General features: G+C 42.0%; 1 protein-coding gene across 16 annotated transcripts in view; it reads left to right on the top strand.

The window, feature by feature from the left end:
- LOC135347115 (acylamino-acid-releasing enzyme-like) overlaps positions 1-19,299 on the top strand; it is a 41,405-nt gene extending 22,106 nt beyond the window's left edge. For 5 of the 16 annotated variants that reach the window (XR_010398266.1, XR_010398265.1, XR_010398264.1 and 2 more), the window contains 8 exons: positions 5,992-8,598; positions 8,664-8,738; positions 8,789-8,854; positions 8,924-9,068; positions 9,130-9,207; positions 9,373-9,715; positions 9,775-10,640; positions 10,865-10,981. Coding sequence is in view for 2 of the 16 variants with exons in the window: in XM_064544992.1 (XP_064401062.1) it covers positions 10,480-10,640; positions 10,865-10,981; positions 11,131-11,233; positions 11,280-11,355; positions 11,426-11,743; positions 12,222-12,324; positions 12,549-12,589; positions 12,637-12,701; positions 12,758-12,814; positions 13,120-13,422; positions 13,568-13,625; positions 13,937-14,170; positions 14,469-14,557; positions 14,825-14,935; positions 15,177-15,359; positions 17,010-17,116; positions 19,108-19,219 (2,238 nt within the window). In the remaining 14 variants the exon portion in view is untranslated. Of the gene's footprint in view, positions 1-3,643; positions 3,685-3,810; positions 5,244-5,968; positions 8,599-8,663; positions 8,739-8,788; positions 8,855-8,923; positions 9,069-9,129; positions 9,208-9,372; positions 9,716-9,774; positions 10,641-10,864; positions 10,982-11,130; positions 11,234-11,279; positions 11,356-11,425; positions 11,744-12,221; positions 12,325-12,548; positions 12,590-12,636; positions 12,702-12,757; positions 12,815-13,119; positions 13,423-13,567; positions 13,626-13,936; positions 14,171-14,468; positions 14,558-14,824; positions 14,936-15,176; positions 15,360-17,009; positions 17,117-19,107 lie in introns of those variants that run through there. The other 11 variants (XR_010398272.1, XR_010398277.1, XM_064544994.1 and 8 more) reach the window with 10 other exon arrangements.
- Positions 19,300-20,514: the final 1,215 nt, after the last annotated feature.

Below are 20,514 nucleotides of genomic sequence, written 5' to 3'. Positions count from 1 at the left end.
TCTGCCTACCCCTGGATGTGATGACACTGCGGCCATAATTATAGTTTACCGGAAGCCACGTATACCTTTAAATCATACGTTATCAACGACTCTCTCGTTATAGGATCGACCATCGCAAGCCGACATCTAGTCCTATGCCCTCACCTATTATAATATAAACCTCGAAGTGGCACGTGTTTCTTTTCGAGGAATGGCATACTTCCCAAACAGTAGAACAGTTGTCAGTGTACGAGGGCCTTGTTGGTCCCACTCCTCTTAGCATACTGGAGAACGCTCGCTACTATCTTATGGGTAAGACGTGGGCTTTCTGGGTGCTTGCATGGCAGAAGATGTGGTGGAGCCAGTGCTCTATATGATGTGGATGTAGCGTGAATAGTTGTTGATGTATATGGTGATAGCAGTCTTCCTTTGCCTTGACTAACTGTGAACAGATATTTTTTTCCCGATATAATTAATTAATTTTTGTTGAGGTATTGCCTTGATCGTCCATATATACAATCAACACATGAGAAAGTTCTCCACGACCTTCCTTCTTGTGGGTTTCCATGAAGACGAATCCCAATAATATAAATTAGTTTTATTCACAGATTTATGTAACTATATATGTAAAACTCCATAGCAGGCATTTTTTATTATCTGTCACACAAAAATGTTGTGCTTATACTTTAACCTACAGAGAAGAGGGCATGCAACTCACTATGTACCGTACGTACTCATCCGACGAGACTGCATGGATATGCTAAAAATAGAATCCAGTATATACGGACGTGAGGTTGTCTGCTAGTACCTTTGTCATGGTTTGCTCTGAGGTTGTCTGCTAGTACCTTTGTCATGGTTTCCTCTGAGGTTGTCTGCTAGTACCTTTGTCATGGTTTCCTCTGAGGTTGTCTGCTAGTGTCACGGCATGGTTTGCTCCAGGTTGTCTGCTAGTACCTTTGTCATGGTTTGGTCTGAGGTTGTCTGCTAGTGTCATGGTTTGCTCGGCAGGTTGTCTTGCTCCAGGTTGTCTGCTAGTACCTTTGTCATGGTTTGGTCTGAGGTTGTCTGCTAGTGTCATGGTTTGCTCGCAGGTTGTCTGCTAGTATACCTTTGTCATGGTTTGGTCGCAGGTTGACTGCTAGTACCTTTGTCATGGTTTGCTCGCAGGTTGTCTGCTAGTACCTTTGTTATGGTTTGGTCTGAGGTTGTCTGCTAGTGTCATGGTTTCCTCTGAGGTTGTCTGCTAGTACCTTTGTCATGGTTTGCTCGCAGGTTGTCTGCTAGTACCTTTGTCAGGTTTGGTCTGAGGTTGTCTGCTAGTGTCATGGTTTGCACGCAGGTTGTCTGCTAGTACCTTTGTCATGGTTTGGTCGCAGGTTGACTGCTAGTACCTTTGTCATGGTTTGCTCGCAGGTTGTCTGCTAGTACCTTTGTCATGGTTTGCTCGCAGGTTGACTGCTAGTACCTTTGTCATGGTTTGCTCGCAGGTTGACTGCTAGTACCTTTGTCATGGTTTGCTCGCAGGTTGACTGCTAGTACCTTTGTTATGATTTGGTCTGAGGTTGTCTGCTAGTGTCATGGTTTGCTCGCAGGTTGTCTGCTAGTACCTTTGTCATGGTTTGGTCTCAGGTTGTTAGCTAGTTCTTTGCGTCGGTGGTGTACTGCATGCATGCACGTATAAGATGCCCTCGCCAAATAGCAGAGTTATGCTAGTGTTTGATGATTCTCTTATGACTGACGTCACTCTTCGCAGTAAGGTTACGAAATTCTTTCAAATCGCATTCAGTGTGCAAGTGATGTAACAGGATTGCTAGTTATATATAATTATATGTAGTGTTTCTCAAATTTAATTACCCGCAGGAATCAATATAATTATATTTAACGACATTGTGTTTACATTTGTTCATAATTTTTAGTTCTCCCTTTAAGTATTTTACGGGCTGCACAATCAATCGTGTAATTATCAAAATAAAGAAAATTATAAGCTGCATATATAGTATTCGTACAACTAGCTGGCTGAAGCAATTAAAGGAATCACGATAGTGTAATTGTGAATGGTCTCTGTAACAGCAAAATAAAGAACAGTAAAGTAAACATGGCCAACACAAGATCCTATGAAACGAGGAAAGCATGAACTACAAATCACTATCAATGTGCGAGGCAGTATAGCTGTAGCCCCATCACCACAGAGATATAGCTGTAGCCCCATCACCACAGAGATATAGCTGTAGCCCCATCACCACAGAGATATAGCTGTAGCCCCATCCGGCACCACAGAGATACAGCTGTAGCCCCATCCGGCACCACAGAGATACAGCTGTAGCCCCATCACCACAGAGATACAGCCCCATCACCACAGAGATATAGCTGTAGCCCCATCACCACAGAGATATAGCTGTATATAGCCCCATCACCACAGAGATACAGTTGTAGCCCCATCACCACACCACAGAGATATAGCTGTAGCCCCATCACCATGCACAGAGAATGTGAGCTGTAACTATTATCAGTGACCATTTGTGTTGGACAGCATACGTCAGCACAATGCGAACACAGAACTCATCTCTGTACAGCTGTGTCATCTCTGTACAGCTGTGTGTGTGGGGGAGGGGCGGGGGGCATGTAAGCAAGGAAGCAATATGCTGTGGAGCTTCTTTGCAATGACATGAATGGTTAACTTTAACATCTTCCATGCAGCTGCATGTATAGGGCGATGGTTGGTACGTCTTTATTCTGGAAGGCAGTTTGTACAGGGCCTGCCTCCCTTCTGGCACACACACGATTGGCCCGGCAGGTGTACCTGGTTAGTGGTTGTTTAGCTGCATGCAGAACTCTGGCATAAGGATGATCGCGAAAGTGAGGGTGGGGACCATGGAGGCCATGCGAGCTTCCACCCACTAGATCTATTATATATCCAGCGTGGATAAACTTATGTATAATTTTATTGCTAAGGTCTCCCACGTTTACTGGGACGGTGTTTACTGTCCAAGCGAAACATTAGCTATAGTATTATAGTGTCACATTCCTATGTATAATATGGTTACTTAATTCTTATGTCTCTTGCAAGAGCCTGAAGATGCTCCAGAAGTCTATCCTGCATGAGCTCTATATTATTACCGGCTGTTCTGAAAGAATCACAAGTCTGCCCGGCAGTTTTAGGGACAATCTTGTAGTTCCTCTATAATAATACGGCTCTTCACATTATTATGCCTCGAGGCGTAGCTGCACGAGGGATACAGTAAAGCTAACTGTGTGTGTGTGTTCCAGCTGTAACTGCTCAACGGTTGCAATGCGACGAAAACTAACAGCTTCTATAGGCTAGCCACGTTCTCTTGGATTTTGATTCGTGGATTAGCGAACTAAAGCTTCTTTCTCGAGTTATGACTAGTTTGACTCACATGCATTGAAGGTTGTTGCAGTCTCTTCAGAATCTTTCATAGCATCATCTGTTCGCACAAACTTTCTATTCAACATATGAGTTAGCCTTGCACTAAAGCGCTAGCTTTTTGTTAGCTACAAGAGTCAGAAAATATCTGTTAAAACAGCTAGCTATATAGTAGCCATTTGTGAACTTGATCTCTTTGGACACATGCACCCTTTAATTATTCCTGTGGATGTTCTCAGTTATGATAGATATTATCATGTTATATACACTGAACTCCAGATCCTGCATGGAAGAATCTCTTTCTTGAGGTCCTGGTACTGGTAAGCCAATCAATGTAAAATTCGTTGTAGAAACTACTATAACACTAATATTTTTTGAGCAAAAGCATAACATGGCGAGAGGCATTAGCAAGCCGTTATAACAGTGGTGTATCTTCCTCTGTGCAGTGGGTTCATGCGTGGTCAAGAGGGGGAAGTCCCCTTGACGGTGTCCTTCAAGCCTGGCTATACCGAGGGAGCACTCATAGTTATCATGAGCACACGCACACAATCCCACACACGCACACACACAGGTATGGTCTAGCGGTCATGAATAGTGGTCCTTTGGTGTTGGATGTTAGATATATCCTGTCATAATAATTAATTTATAAACCTTAATTGCTGTACATTTTTGTGTATGTAGAAATAACGACAGTTCAGATTTTAAGCGATTTCACTCGTTCTGCTAGTATTCTACTATACATAGCTTGGTAATTATACTTGCATGTGGTTTTACTAATTTAATCGCGAACATATTTTTTTCAAATTCACAGACATTAATACCCATGAAAATAATTATATGCCGCAATGTGTATGTTACCCGTGCTCACCTACTTCCCCTCCCCCCCACACACACACACATCATAGGAGCATCTCCGTTGGGTGGGGCTCACTTGTGTACTGCAGGTCACTAACACACTAGCAACAATTGAAGAAGTCTCCTTTCAGGACTACACACTATCCAATCATTTCATCTAAAGACCCTCCCCCTTCCCCTCCGGTCCAGCTGCCAGTGACAAAGGACTCTTACCAAGCGAGTCAAGCTCGACATTGACACTGTATCGAGACTATTGCGTTTCTTTGCTTTTATTTTCCAGGCCGGCATGCGTAATGTATAAATGTATAATACTGCACATGTGTAACTTTGTTGTAGTGGGTGTAGTCATTTGAACCAGGGGTAGAGGATCGAGGTGTTGCTATATCTTCGAAAATAAAATCTACAAAATAATTATTTTGCATAGATACATGTACCAAAGAAACAGTTAGTGCAGCAGTGCATAGTGCATGGTGTGCTACATGTGTCGCCAATTTTGAATTGAAATACTTATAATAGCTATATAATTGGTAGCTATTAATTATATAGTGTGTGACGTGATAAAAATTAATTAATATTTAATTTTGTCTGTTGTGTACTGCAGAAGCTGTTAAATCGATCATTAATCACACAAATGAATCTTGGGTCAAACAGTTTATTATTTTTTTAACTATCTATGATTAAATACTGTGAACAAATAGCAAATGGATAATTAATTGTGTTTGGCATATAATTATAAGTATTTACCGAGCTACGTAACAAAACTATTATGCCTTGCATGGTTGCATTTTTTAGCTGAACATAATACACCTTGTTTATTTTGTACTACCCCTTCACTGTCTTGTGATGTTATTTTCCTGTCCTGGAGTGATATGTATGTCAAGAAATTGGCAAGTGCATGAATAGTCCTGGCTGGGGTCTGGGTGTGTCTGCCATGCATGAGGAATTCCCTCATGTTAACCTACAAGCTACGCCTCTCTTCTGCTTTGTTGAACAAGAGCCCTTCACAAATTGAGCTACTGAGTTGGTAAGCGCAGTAAATCATAACTAATCAGACAAGCTATTAGAAAGTGAATATGTTCATGGAGACAATGACCCTCTGATATTATTTTTATTGTCTATTTTATTGCCTAAACCATGGGATGTTGTACATCTAATATTCGGTTCATAAGGCAACACTTAAACATAATTACGAAGCCAGAGATCATTTCTATTGGAGGTTGAAAATTATGTTGAAGTCCTGGTGTCACATTTAGAGGGTCGCTTCTAATTGGAGGTTACTATCCTCGATTATAGGCAGTTATAAATTACATTGCGGTTTCTAGCGGCCAGGAATCGAGGATATGGTTTGACCTCTATTTAAAGACGCAACATAAAAAAATTATTGTCAACGCTATACTTTTAGAGGTCAAAAATTGCCTAAGATCGAGGGTCGCCTTAAATCGAATAAGTACAGAGCTAGAATCTAATAATGTGTTCTTTGCTTACCGTATTACTATAATGTTTTGCGAGGGTTGTTCAATTCGCAACAATAAAATCCGCAAAACCTAAATTAACTAGTAAATACATACGATCCTTGCCAGAACGCAATAGTTAGATCAAATTTTCTGCTGATTTGGCATTCGCAAAGGCTTTTCACCAGCAAAATATTCTGTATATATAATAGACAGACAATGACTGTATCTAGGATCTACTGACCTTTTTTGTATGTAGAGGTATAATTATTATTATAGTCGAATCTCATTCCGTTAGGTTGTTGTTGCTTTTATCGTTAGATCGAAATTCACCTCGGGTCAAAAATTAGTTGGTATAATTATCGCTGTAAACAATTGACAATTGATCGAAACGTAAGAATGGATAAATTCATTGCCAGCATTCGCCGAAAGTATAGAGAGAGATCCTTAAATCGTGAAGAGCAATGGCCGCCAGTTTCTGGAGAAAGGCTCGTCAACTTGCAGTTAGTGGAGGCTGAAAAGAAAGAAGGATTTAGAGCCGGCTTGCAACAACATGGCACACTTAATGGTCGTACTCCGATTCTTCATGGCGACCTATTCAAAGTCGAAGAAGGCAAGAAACCAGTCAAGAAGCTCATTATTGAAGGCAATGCTGGGATTGGTAAAACCACACTGTGTACCATACTTGCTGAAGGGTGGGCAGAGGGAAAGATCCTGACACAATTCGACTGTGTTCTGTTGCTTCCACTGAGAGAAAATGAAGTTTCCTCTGCCACAAGTCTCGCTGAGCTGTTCAAACTTCTCCACTCCAGTGAGAGGATCCGCACATCTGTTATAGAAGAGTTGGAGGATAGAGAGGGAGAAGGTATCCTCATCATAGCTGATGGCTGGGACGAACTCAGTCAAGAAAACCGTTCCAAAGTATCTTTTCTTTACAAACTTTTCTTCGGTGATGTTCTTCCATTTGCTTCTGTTCTCCTCACCTCACGACCTTCTGCTTCAGCTCCTCTTCACGACCTTCTTTCTGTCAACCGTTTGGTTGAGGTAGTCGGCTTCAATGAGGAGAATATCAAGCAATACATAGAATCAGAGTTTGAGCGATTTCCAGAGAAAGCTTCTTCTCTTATCGAGCAGCTTGAGAACAACCCAGTCATTCAGAGTGTGTGTTCTGTGCCCCTCAATTGCGCCATTGTTTGTAACTTGTGGCACACTTTAGACCAAGAGCTTCCTCGTACGCTAACTCAGCTGTACACTCAAATTGTTCTTAACATTATCCTTCGCAATGTTAAAAAGAAGTTCCCTGATTGTCCTATTGGCCTCAATAGCTTTGACAAGATTCCCAATGATCTACAAAACACATTTTGGTTGATTTGTGAGTTTGCCTACGAATGCTTATTACTAGATCAGCTGGTTTTCTCAGAAGATGATTTGTCCTCTCGCTTACCCGAAGTTGGTGACAAGTTGCAGTGCTTTGGTCTGTTGCAGTCTGCACGATCACTTCTACCTGTTGGTCATGGCCTGTCTTTTCACTTTGCTCACCTGACCATCCAGGAGTTCTTGGCTGCCCTCCATCTTGCTACTCTACCCAATGAGGAGAAATTGACGAGTTTTGAGGCTCGTGTTGATAGTGGCCGGTTCAACATGGTAGGGCGATTTATGTTTGGTCTTGCTAGTAAGTACAATGGTAGTCGTAGTGATAAGGTGATCACTTTGGATGATAGTTTGATGGATCTATTTCTGGTGGCTAAAAAACATAACAGGCATTTTTGTCATTTGGCTTTTGAATCTTTAGATCCTATCTTCTCAACAAATGTTTGCAAAATTTATGGGAAATTTCTATTAGACTATGGATTAAAAATTCTCAAGCTCCACCCTTTCGACCTTGCAGCTTGTTTCTATGTCCTTCGTCATGCTGAAGAAAGTGATTTGGTTATCAGATTAAGATATTTTGCCAACGATAAACAGTTGAAGGAACTAACTGACATTCTTTCCAGTGCATATGGTAAACTTCAAGTCCATGACTTAGCCCTTGTACAGACCAAGTTGTCTGAAGAAAGTATTGCTGATCTATTCAAAAGAGCCTCCATTGCCTTTACATCTTTAAAATTACTTCGGTTGGAGCATAACAACTTCACTGACATCATGTCTTCATTCATGCACACATCTTGTACGAGCCTCACAACACTGAGCTTATCCCACAACTCTCTTGGAGTGTCTGGCATACTGTCATTAGAGACAGCTGTACAGTCTGGTGCTCTTATCAACCTGGAGGAACTGGTGCTATCTAATACCTTCACTGATGATGCTGACGTCAATGGAGCTCTATTGACCACCCTCTTACAATCCATTGCCTCCCACTGTGCTCGACTGGTAGAATTACAACTCTCTATGAATAATCTTGGTTTACCTGGATTATGTTCAGTTGTGGAGAACATTCCGTTAGGATTGACTGACATTGACTTATCAGCTACCCATCTCACCACTTCATTTAACTCGGAGTATCAACACAAAGTCACCTGTGAGATGCTGGATATCAACCCAAACAGTTTAACAGTGATGGACTTGTCTGGTTCCAATTTCAGTGGAATTGCTGGAACTCTCTTACTGGCAAAGTTACTAATTGAAACATTTCAATCACTGGAACGTCTTTACTGCTCTGTCTGTTTTCTCACCTCTGCCGACATCATAATGCTTATCCACCATCTCAAGTCCGCTAATGTGATGTGTAAAAATTTAGTTACGTTGGATCTCCAAGAAAACTCCATTGATGATGAGGGAATGATAGCTCTCACTGAGTGTCTACCAGAGCTGTTTCCTAGTCTGAATATATATAACTTCCATTTCTCTTTCATGGGGATGCATGGTGTTTCTCTCTATGGTAATCCTGTGAGCGAGGAGTGGATATTCATGTGCAACGAACAATTGAAGGTATAATTATATATTCTCACTCCATATATAATACGTTGCATTCATCTTAATACACAACCATGCAGACCATACGGAAATCACGGAAAACCGCAATGCTGATTGAGTGGAAGAGAACATGTCTACCTCCACAAAATGAAGAGGTAAGTAAATTCTTGATTCATATAATAACATTATACTCGTCATTTCCTAGATGAATCGTATTTTCCATTCTCTTTGGGATATGCTACTGTCAGAGATGATAGAGGAGGTTAGATTGGTGAGTGCATGTGTCCATCATCATTATTTATCATAACTGATTATATTGCGATTTTATATTAATATATAGATATCTTCAGCTGTTTTTGACAGCATCCTTTCATGGTCATTAGCTAACAAACCAGTAGAGCACCACCCCACAGCTAGTGACGAGGCTACTTGTACTACAGCCCAATCTACACACGGAACAGAGCAACATACTGCATGTACAACAAGTGAGTGTTCTATATATATGCATGCATGCCCTATAGTTCGGTACTGAGTACTGAAGACTAGTATACACACAATCTACAGCTGCTGTACCATCCGATGTCACTAAAGAAGGAAAAACATCACAAGATGTCCTCACTTCAGGTGCATGTATGAGCACCCATACAATAAATCAGGGCATTCATAATCTAAACAGCCTAAATTTATTTCTTCGTATAGTGTTCTTTTGGAGAGCTGGGAAATTATGTCAAAACGTTTTGTTCAATGTTTCTTTCTGCCCCATTAACCACACCCCTTTCCTTCTCCCAGGAGCTGGTGGACCAAGGACTGTGACCATTGAGGAATTGAAGGAGCGTACAAAAGTGACCGACTCTCAACTTGACACTGAAATTGAAGAGACAGACATGTTGGACCTGGCAGATCACTTTGACAATGTTGAGACCTACCCTGCTATGCTGGGACTGAGCCCTGCTGAACAGAAAGATGTTAAATATGCTTTGTTTCTCAATGACATGCAAACAGCAATGTTTCATACTCTAAAGGTGTGGAGACAGCATAATCCAGGTGCAGCCACGTACCGAGCACTAGTGGACATTGTACTGGATATGAGAATGGAAGAATTGGCCACTTACATTTGTCAGTCAGCAGCTAAGTAAGTGAATCATGCTGTCGTCGTGTTTCAGTATAATTATGCAATTATTTCACACACAGAAAACCTGAACCTGTGATGTGCAATAGAACCTAACTCATTATTGTGCATGTCATACTTATACTGTTTTAATTAGTGCACTGTCTTAATTAGTCTTTGTGGTACAATTTACGCTATTATAGTTTCTAATAATTATTGAACAAATAGCAAATAGTAAGGTCTTTGGCGTATAATTATAAGTACTATCGAGCTACGTAATAATAATATTATTATGCTTTGAGGTATATACAGCATTTATAAATATTCTCATTAAGTAGCAGTGGAATTATTATAATTATAGAGCATATACTAGCTGATTTCATTACCGTAATTACAGTGCCAGAAAAAATTTTTTCCACGGCCTGAGTGGCACGGTACATATTTTAGAACACCAAAAATTGTGTTCAGCCCAATTATGGGTGGGGCTTACGTTTTATAAGCACCAAAGAAAAACTTACAGTAGGCGCTACGTATGTCTTTTATGGCCTCAAAAATGATGGTGATGCATTCATGCTGACATGGCACTTAAATTATGGTGGCACTGTGATTATTATCATTACGTAAAATTACTAATTCCAATCATTGTGATGTTTTCTTCTAGCAACCCTAGCTGGCAGAGCCTCAGCTGAGGTTAGATCTGCCCTAGCCTCGATTCCAGGCCGATTAATGCGGCCTGGAATCAAGCCAATATACACTGCGTTCTGAATTCGAGGCTGCTAGGCTCTGCTATGTTAGACACATTGTTGTGTTGCGATCTTTACCTAACACTAGTTATGATGGCTGCTGAACTTGGAGTGAGTGTGTTCACTAAGTTAGCTGGTGTTCCAAGTTTAAGTGGAGCTAGAATAATTCCAGGCGGAGAGAAACAACCTACTGAGATTGAAGCAAGGTCCTGGATTATAACTGACACCACTACAGTGCATGCTATGTTGCTGCACACACACACACACACACACACACACACACACACACGCACACACACACACGCACGCACACACACACACACACACACTGCTTGTCCACGATACCGCACTAACCACGGTTTCTTATTGTGTGTGTGTGCGTACTTTATGAAGCTATATAAGTAATGATTTGTGTTCCTTTATTTAATAGATGGTCTCAGAGAGAATTGGTGAGAGGCAAGAACATCGTGTTCAGTAAGTCCTACTTTGTGGGGGAGGGGCTGAGTCTCCTCTGCTCCACCGCTCACCAGTCCATCACGTCATCTGTGTGAGTGTGTGTGTGTGGGTGTTTATGTGAGTGTGTGAGTGTGTGTGGGCGTGTAGATGAAGCATTCTCACACATGCATGAAGAAGTGTCCTTTAATTCAGTGTACAATAATAATTCAGTATCACAACCAATTGTAATGTGTCCTTCAGGTCAAAAGTGGCGTACTCCTCTGACTGCAATAGGAAGGTCGTACTGACTAAGGACAAACCTGTTTCTGCCGACTCTTCATCTGAGCCCCTCCAATACATTGAAGTAGGTGTGGTTATGGGTGTGGTCTATTGTACACCATTTCATACAGGTATGGAACAAAGACGTGCTTCTGAAAACAATTGATGTCAAAAATTTGGAGAAGCATGGAAAAATTCACGAAGATGGTAATACCAATACCCTCACATCTCACACATCTCACACGCCCCCACACAACATCCTCACACACCTTCACAGAGCACTTTGGCTCATTCCAACTTTCCTCCGATGGCCTTCAATTACTGTACATTGCTGAGAAAGAAAAGCCCAAAACAGAATCTTACTTCAAAAAGGACACCAAATCCACTACGGATCAACCAACCGTCGAGAAGGTAGCCATTTTGTTACATATGAGCTTGCTCAGTAAATGCACTCTGCTTCAGGGGCTGGAGTATGTGTACGATACCAACTGGGGTGAGCAGCTGTCGTCAGTGGTGAACCCTGTTCCCATGGTGATGAACCTAGAGACGGAGGAATGTACTATAGTGGACCTCACAGACATCGGAGACATATCAGGTGAGATAAATATTGCATTAAAATTATTATTGCTCCATTTTTAGAAATAATTAATTGGTGTCATTAATTAACATCATTATGGAGCGGAGGTTGATCATCTCTGAGCATACTTTCTCATGATTAAGTGGACCCAACTTTAATTTTAGCTTGCTAATCTTGCAACACAGTAGAAGCTTGGAGTGTTACGTGTTCCTTATATAGGTTATGTGTACACACACTGGTATAGAAGGTACAATGCTCAATACTTTTATTCATATGTTGCAAAGATTCTGCAAACTCCCGGTTATAATTTAGAAACTTGACATGTGTACATATGTGACCCCCTCCCTTTAGTGACATGTGTGTGCATGTGACTCCCTCCCCCTTCCCGGCCTGTGTAGACAAACTGATCTCTGCAATGTCACGTTGTTTTGGATTTCTAGCCACGTGATTTATTTGTTGTATGGATATATATGCTGTCATCATCCTCCAATCACAGCTGGTCAGGCTCAGTGGGTCCCGGGAGATGAGGGGGGGATAGTGTTCGTGGGGTATGAGAATCACCCACGGAAACTAGGCTTCTTATTCTGCTTCAACAAGAGGTGAGCACTAGGTCACTACATCCAGTGATGTGCCCACACTGGTCGGTGGTGGAGGTTGGTACTAACCACCTCTAGACAAGGTAACCACCTCTTAGGTCTAGTTTATAAAAGAGACAAATTTGTACTCTGAATTGATTAAAAATGGCGACCACTTCGAAACTTCTGTGTACATCACTACTTCATGTGTCTTGTATATACATTGATCAATTATATTTGTTTTACAGGTCAGCGCTCTACTATGCTAATGTTGCTACGGAAACGTGCAGTAAGTCTGAGCATGCTCAGTACGTGTTAAAATGGCTTCCTCTGCAGAACGTTTGACTGTCAATGATCACAACCACTTCTCACCACGATTTAACCCTCAAGGCACCAAATTAGTATGTAAAGACCACACCTCTAACCACGCCCCTTACTCTCCACCCCTCACACACAGGCATTCTTTGAGACTCCAGCTGAAGGACCGCACAGGCCTTGTGCTAAACTGAGCATTGTAAGTTTAAATGCAACGTACAGACAGATAATCATGTACAGCAGTTGGACATTAGTACGTGTATGTTGATCCAATTTCAATGATTTTCTGAAAATACCATAGTCCAAGTCCGAAAAATGGCAAATTATGGCCCATCTAAATTTTGGATTTAAACACATAATTTAAAAGGTCCTTTTCTAATTAAGCTTTCAGAAAATTGTTGAAATTGGAATTCAAGTTATGGCAACTGAAAGAGTCTCTGAATCGAACCATTGATTACACTGGGAGGTACATGTTCTATAATTATGCACGAATGGTTTATCCAGCTCAACTGGTCTGACAAGTCTGTTTCCACGGTGATAGACGTAGTTGACACGCCCACACCACCCCTCAATTTCCCCGGGTTCTACACGAGTGCCCTCCCCTCCCGCTGCTGGGACACGAGTGGGCGTGTCATCATCCTCTCCTCTCATTGGGGAAGCATTATGGACGTCACCCTCGTACACACGGAGAGTTCAAAGGTGACTAGGGTGGTGGACGGTAGTAGGCGTGGCACTTGGACGGTGTTGGACGTGACCTCTGACCTTGTTGTGGCTCAGTTTGCTAATCCTTGCACAGCACCTCAACTAGTAAGTTAATAGTTATGTCACGTTGTCAAGGTTTTCAAGCATGTAATGAAAGTCATACAGCCCCTTTCGTGTTATAATGAGGCATGCTTTAGTATAAGGGGTCGTTACTCTGTCTCATACTATATCTGTTGCTGTGTGTGTGTAGTTGGTGGGGGCGCTCAAGGGAGCAGAGGATGACCTGAAGATTGACTGGACATTAATTGGTGAGATCACTGATATATTGCTAGCAAGGCCTATACACGTAAATATTTTTCAGAATTCAGACTTGTTTTCGTAATTTTAATGGTCCATAACTTGTGTTAGAAATTCAAAACTAAAAGATGCATTTAGTAGCTGTTTGGTAGTGCTACGATATGGTGTGCTTTTAAACCAGCAATTTATTTCGTGGCCAAATTGACCAAATTGTCGATTTTGTATAATAAAAAAGTGTGGGTGTTGTCAGAATCAGCTCTGTTTCATGCAGCCAGCTCCAATATTCCACTCTGATTCACTAAACTATCTCTCTTCTCCTCAGCCTCACCCTCTGATCTCACTAAAGACCTCAACTGGGAGCTGCTCACGTTCACCCCTTCAGTTGGTGATAAGAGCATACCATACGAGGGTATTCTCCTGAGCCTGCCACGCCCCCCTGGTGGTGCCCCTCCCCCTCTCGCTGTGTTCCCTCATGGTGGACCTCACGGAGTGTACACTGCTGATTTCCTGCTCTGGCACACTGGCCTGGCTCTACTGGGCTACACTGTGCTCCTGGGTGGGTGAGATTACATTTCTGACAAAACAGCTCTAACCTTCCAAATTTTAGCCGTTTTGATAGCTATTTGAGCCTACAATTTGTATTCAGATTGTCTAATTTCGAAACTAATTGATGCATTCAGTAGCTCTCAGAATTACCCTTCCAGTGCAGTGTAGCTGTAGTCTGCATGGCACACACAGATAGTACAATGGTAGTCTTTTACAACATTCTATTGCTATTGTTTTGCTATTCTACTTCCATTCAAGTGTGGTTTGTTAGCATGAAGGCTAGTGTGTATATAGTGGTGTCTCTGCAGTGAACTATCGTGGATCCTGTGGCTTTGGTCAGAAGAACATAGACAGTCTGTTAGGACACGTTGGTACCTATGATGTCAGAGATGTACAGGTATGTGCCTACATCCCCACCACTCTGCCCCACACATTCCCTCCCATTTTTGCCCCACTAGCTATCCCACACTCCCCCCTCCACACTCTCTCCCTCTTTCTTCCCCGGCCACCACACCCGACTAGTACACTAGTGTATATATACCCCCAGGGCTTGACCCAGTGGGACATGCTTAGCTTGCCAAACCTATGAAAGTGCTACTCATTATGATTATTGCCCACGCTCTGTGTACACATGTATGTACCAGCACCTCTCTCCCCCCTCCAGGATGCAGCGGAGGAGGTGGTTGGACGCGGGCTAGTGGACCCTCAGAGGGTGGTGGTCTTGGGAGGATCACACGGTGGATTTCTGACCAATCATCTTTTAGGACAATATCCAGTAAGTCAACTAAGAACTAAAGTTTTAGAAGCAAAAAGCAGAAAAAGCTACTCTATTGTGTGTGGATGTAGTGTGGTCCCACTGTGTACACTATAGCTATGTTTTCTCTAGTTAATTAGGTTTGCATTTTAAGTGAGGTGCAGTAATTATTGCTTGTTTACTACAACAAGGTTTTCCCTTTAGTATATCCTGTGAAAATGTCCCCCAACATTTGGTATTTGCTTTTCTAAATTGTTAACAGGATTTCTACAAGGCTGGTTGTGCTCTGAACCCTGTGACGTGTTTCCCACTCAACATGCTCACCTCGGACATTCCCGACTGGTGCTGTGTAGAGGCCGGACTGACCTTTGACCCTGCCACGCCCCCAACAGCCGAAGACTTTGCACAGATGATGTCAGTATCTCCCATCAGCCTGGCCCCAAAGGTACGTCGTACTAAATTATTTTTTTACGTGCAGGAACCACTTCACAGGCCTAGTTTACTTAGAAGAGTTAAATTTGTGCGTAATTTGAAAACAGTCGCTACTTTTTAATTTCTGGCCACATCACAAATGATGTATGTATGAGCTTTCTTCAAATTTCATTAAAATCCCCCCTCTCCCTCTTATCCCTGTTACCTACATCAGTACAGTGGCTATTGGAGGTCTTATTGGTTGTTTGGGAGGGTAATAAGAACTTCCTAGTAGTATGATCAGGCTCTGACAGAGTTTCATTGAGCTACGTACTCATAGCATGAATGTCATTACTTTTCAATAACAATGAATTGTTTTGATCCTTGTAAACAGATATATTAGAATATCCTGTACACAAACTGTTGATTCTATTGACTTGAATACAATCTTTGTTTGTGTTTCCATGGCTCTCAATTAAATCGCTTAATTCACTGTGGCCTACGAAAGTGAGGACCTACAGTAGTAGTAAGAGTACTTGTACAGTGTGTGTGGTCAGGTGGGTGGTGTATCCAACGTGATACCCTGGGGCTTTTAGAGGCGCCTAAAATGCAGCTCTGAATTGTTTTTCAAGACCTACAAAGTTAGCACTGTACACCCACTGTGGTGAATTCTCATTAACCACATTTCAGTCCCTTGAGTGTTGTGGGATGGCCACTGAAGCAACTTTGAGTGTGTGTGGGGTCTTCCCTCTGGAGTCCCTTTTTTTAGGGAGGGAAATAAACATCCCCTTTGCTTGATTGGAAGTACCTTTTGGTTAGTGTTGGCCTGTCCCTACTGAGCTGACTGGAGCAATGGCATGATGTCATGGCTGTGTATAGCTAGCTCTATGCCTTGTGTGTGAGGGGTGCGGGTGTGTGTGTGGGTGTATGGTGTGGTGTGTGTGGTGTAGTGTGTGTGTGTGTGGTGTGGGTGTATGGTGTGGTGTGTGTGTGTGGGGGGGGCGGTGTGAGGGTGTGTGTGTGTGTGTGTGCGTATGTGCATATAATAAATTACATCGTGTAATTACTAATAATTATTGAGCAAGATCTTGAGAATGGGAATCTTTGTGTCTGTGTATATAATAATATGTTCTATTGAGCAACTTGAACTTCCATAACCAGTATTAGGGTTGCAGAGATATGTCACCTGGAAGGAAATCCAGTATCAAATAGAAACTAAAAAATGCATACACACACACACACACACACACACACTCACACACACACTCACACACACACACACACACACACACACACACACACGCACACACACACACACACACAACACACACAACACACACTCACACACACACACACACACACACACACACACACACACACACACACACACACACACACATGCACACACACACACAATGATACTTTGTGAATGTAATTAAGCAACCTTGCTGAGTCATAATAATTATGGCCCCATGGATTGTACATGTGGTGAAAATGTTGTCACCTTTCTGATAGTTAGCCACTATGTACAACCTGAATGTTGCATCATGTCTGCTGAAAAGTTGTTACACTATCTGTGGTTAGACTTTGGTTCTAAACCCTAACCCCCCCCCACACACACACCACACACACACACACACACACACACACACACACACACACACACACACACACACCCCCACAGATCAAAGCCCCCCTGCTGTTTGCTGTGGGGGGTAAGGACCTTCGCTGCCCTCCTCCTCAGAGCTTCTCTGTCTACAACATCCTCAAAGCTCTAGGCAAAGAAACAAAGTGAGCTAATATATATGATATCTCATTCATCATATCAATGCAATACCCCAGACTTAGGGCTAGTACAGAATATTTTGCGAGTGAAAAACCTTTGCGAATGAGCCAAATCAGCAGAAATGTCGAGTCTTTGCGACCTAACTATTGCGTTCTGGCAAGGATCGTGTGTTAATAATTTAGGTTTTGCTGGTTTTATTGTTGCAAATTGATCAACCATTGCAAACTTCGCAAATGTTTGATGCTCGCAAAACATTCTAGTAATACGGAGTCAGTGGTTGTACGATTGTTTCTTCATGAGATTTCACCACCATGTATATTGTAGTCTTGCATGAGGCTAGTTTCTTTGAAGTACCTATAAGTAGGGGCAGGCATTCACTTTCAGTATTGCCACAAGTTGCATATTCTGTATAGCTCTGTGACTGTGTATGACATAGTTTGTTGAGATTCTAACCGCCTGTGTTATGGCCCACCCATCCTTTCTCTGAATATCCCCTGGTATTTCCAGAGCCTATGTTATTAGTCTCCCTTCCACTCCCACCCACTATATCACGCCAGCTAGAACAATCCCGTAATGTGGTTGCTGTGTGGTTGGTATGTCCAGGTCAAAGGACACGGGTCTATTGTCATTGATCATGTCCTGCCAGTGTGAGCATCATGCATACACCATTGGCTTCTGTAACTTCCTAAACATTCAGGTGATACCAGAGCATCATTCCAACAACTGATGCAGTTATTATATCACCATCCTGATAGGTACAATGGGTGCATCATTATGGTCCACTACCCCCCCAGTGTGACTACCCCCCCAGTGTCTAACTATAGACACTGTTAGTAAGGTGCATACCCAGAGGAGGTCAGACAACCATGCGCTAACATTACTGAATCACATTTTTCATTAGGAGTTGCACTCTTCTTAGACTTAGCTTGTATTGTTAGTGTTATTAATAGGAGCTCTAACTCTATCAACAAGATCTGATTCAGATGCTAGGCGCAGGGTTGTCGGACCTCTTCTGACACGTACCAGTGATACCACCCCTAACTGCTGTTGGAACAAAAAGTAGTAGTTTGGTTGTTTCAATGATCTGAAATAGTGTATACTTACATGCCCTGATTGTACAGGGGCTACTCTATACACAGAGCATGTGTATTTGTTACTACTGTAAGTGTATGTTACAAGGCTATCACATGTGCTAGTGCCTGAGGGCATGTACAGAGCCAGCTGTAGGAATGTTGTGCACAGCCAGTGTGAATGCTACCACCATGTCTCTAAGTGTGTGAGCCATTTACATCTTGTCTCTAATAATAAATATTGAGATGTGCTATATTGCTCAGAATTTAGAGTTAATTGTTTGGGAGTACCTTTCTTATCTGCTAGAATGTTTTCCCAGCACATGATTGAACATAGCACTATACATGTAGTACTGCAGTACTGATAATAGAAGTGCTGATTTTTCACTATGCAGTAAATAATTAGGACACTAAATTTGTATTTTAAAATTGAAAATGATTCATATTAGGCAGGCCCTGCACGTATTAGGCCCACGTGTGTGTGTGTGTGTGTGTGTGTGTGTGTATGTGTGTAGGGTGTTACCAGGAGACAAGCTGTTAGTCTCAGCTGTGTTTACTCCCCAACTAGTATCCCCTGCTCTTTAATGTGGTCTAGAGAGCTCGCTGTTTGTTACCAGGGAACTGAACTGAATCCTTATACAGTACAGTGTGTTTGTGGGTATGTGTTCTCCTGTGCTGAGTTGGTAGTACATGTGCTCACAGGTGGTCTTTGATATTAGTCCTGCAAAGATGGTCCTTAAAGACAGGTGTTTTAGAGCACAAATATAACCAGGTCTTGTTGTGTGTGTCAGCATTATGTATGTATAGGGATAGTTATTGTGTGAGGCAATCCTTTTTTAGTTTATGTGAGAAGTTAGCAACAAGTTGGTGTATGTTTAATGAGTGTATGTGCTGCTGACACAGTGATGCTTGTACCCTACACACAGACTCCTGTACTACCCTGAGGACTGTCACCCCATCAAGACACTACCATCCAATAGTGATGCATTTATCAACACTGTCGTATGGTTTGACAAATTTGCTCCCCCTAAAAATTGACTGGACTAAAAATAGACACTATAGACATTGAATGATTGGCTGTATTTTAATTGATCATGACTTGTGTTTTTTGGAGTTTATTGGATGGAAAAGCAGTCAAATTTGCCAGCACTGTGTCTGATGCATGGGCGGTCTGTAGTAAGGTATGCAATGATTGCCCTTGGCAAGTAAGCTGCTAATTATATTCATAGTGCAAGCGCCAATGAGATTGCAGGCCTTACCTCCATAGAAACTCAGCCTAGTACAGGTGTCAGTCCTGGTGTTATATAAGCTGCACAGAGAAACAGTTAGGAACAAACAGCAAACGCGTACAGTACAAAACCATTGAAAGGTCTAGTGCAGTACTAACACAACAGCTACTACCTGAGCTAACTGTATGGAAACCGGTTTTCAAATCACAAACATAGCCATGGCCCATTCGAACAACGACCTCAAGCAAGTCCAAGACCTCACTTCTCTCGTAAGTCACCATATGGTGTATTTTATGCTGAAAGAAGACAGTATTCGACTAAATGGCTACGTATCTGGCAACGGTCACACTACACATATGAGGTCTCAGCTATCAAAAAATAAAGGATTTAAAGATGCAATTTCGACCCTTGAAACATGTTGTAAAGATTTGAAAGCGAAGCATCAACGTGAAATTGAAGACAGGGTTAAAACCTTGGACATATCCAATAGCATGCTGTACATGGAATATCGGGAATCATGCTCTCGTCTGATGGATGATGATATACGATGGGGGCGAATTACCGTGCTATTGTTTTTCACGAGCGTACTAGCGAAACGATTATATACTGAGAATAAGGCAGCCATGATAGAAAGCCTGGTAGGATGGCAGACAACATTTCTGAATGAGATTACCTCTCAATGGATTCTAGACCATGGCGGCTGGGTAAGGGATTGTAACGTGTTTATGTGCGTTGTATGTGTTAAGATATTGTGTGCGTGGGGTTTTGTGTAGGAGTTTATGGTATGAATTGGTATCATATTATGTGTGTTTAATACCTGAGACGACTTTGTTGTTAGTTAATAGCGTTCCATTCTATAAACAAACTGTAGAGTGTGTTGGCGTAGCTAGGAGCTTTAGCGAATTTTGATTAGGTTAACACTATATGGCAGGCTTCTGTTACAGGATGTTGGTGATGCCAACATGTTTAGAACATTCAATAGCTAGTCTATTGTTGAGGTGCCATTCCCAGGACCTATTACCTTACAAATTTTGAAACATGCTTACCTAAGCTATAATCACACATGTTAGCCAGCTGATAGAACAGATTATTGTCATACAATGG

Source organism: Halichondria panicea, chromosome 13 (assembly GCF_963675165.1).
Source record: "Halichondria panicea chromosome 13, odHalPani1.1, whole genome shotgun sequence".
Taxonomy (NCBI): domain Eukaryota; kingdom Metazoa; phylum Porifera; class Demospongiae; order Suberitida; family Halichondriidae; genus Halichondria; species Halichondria panicea.
The sequence above is the reverse complement of the archived record's forward strand: the minus strand, read 5'-3'. Positions and strand labels throughout refer to the sequence as shown.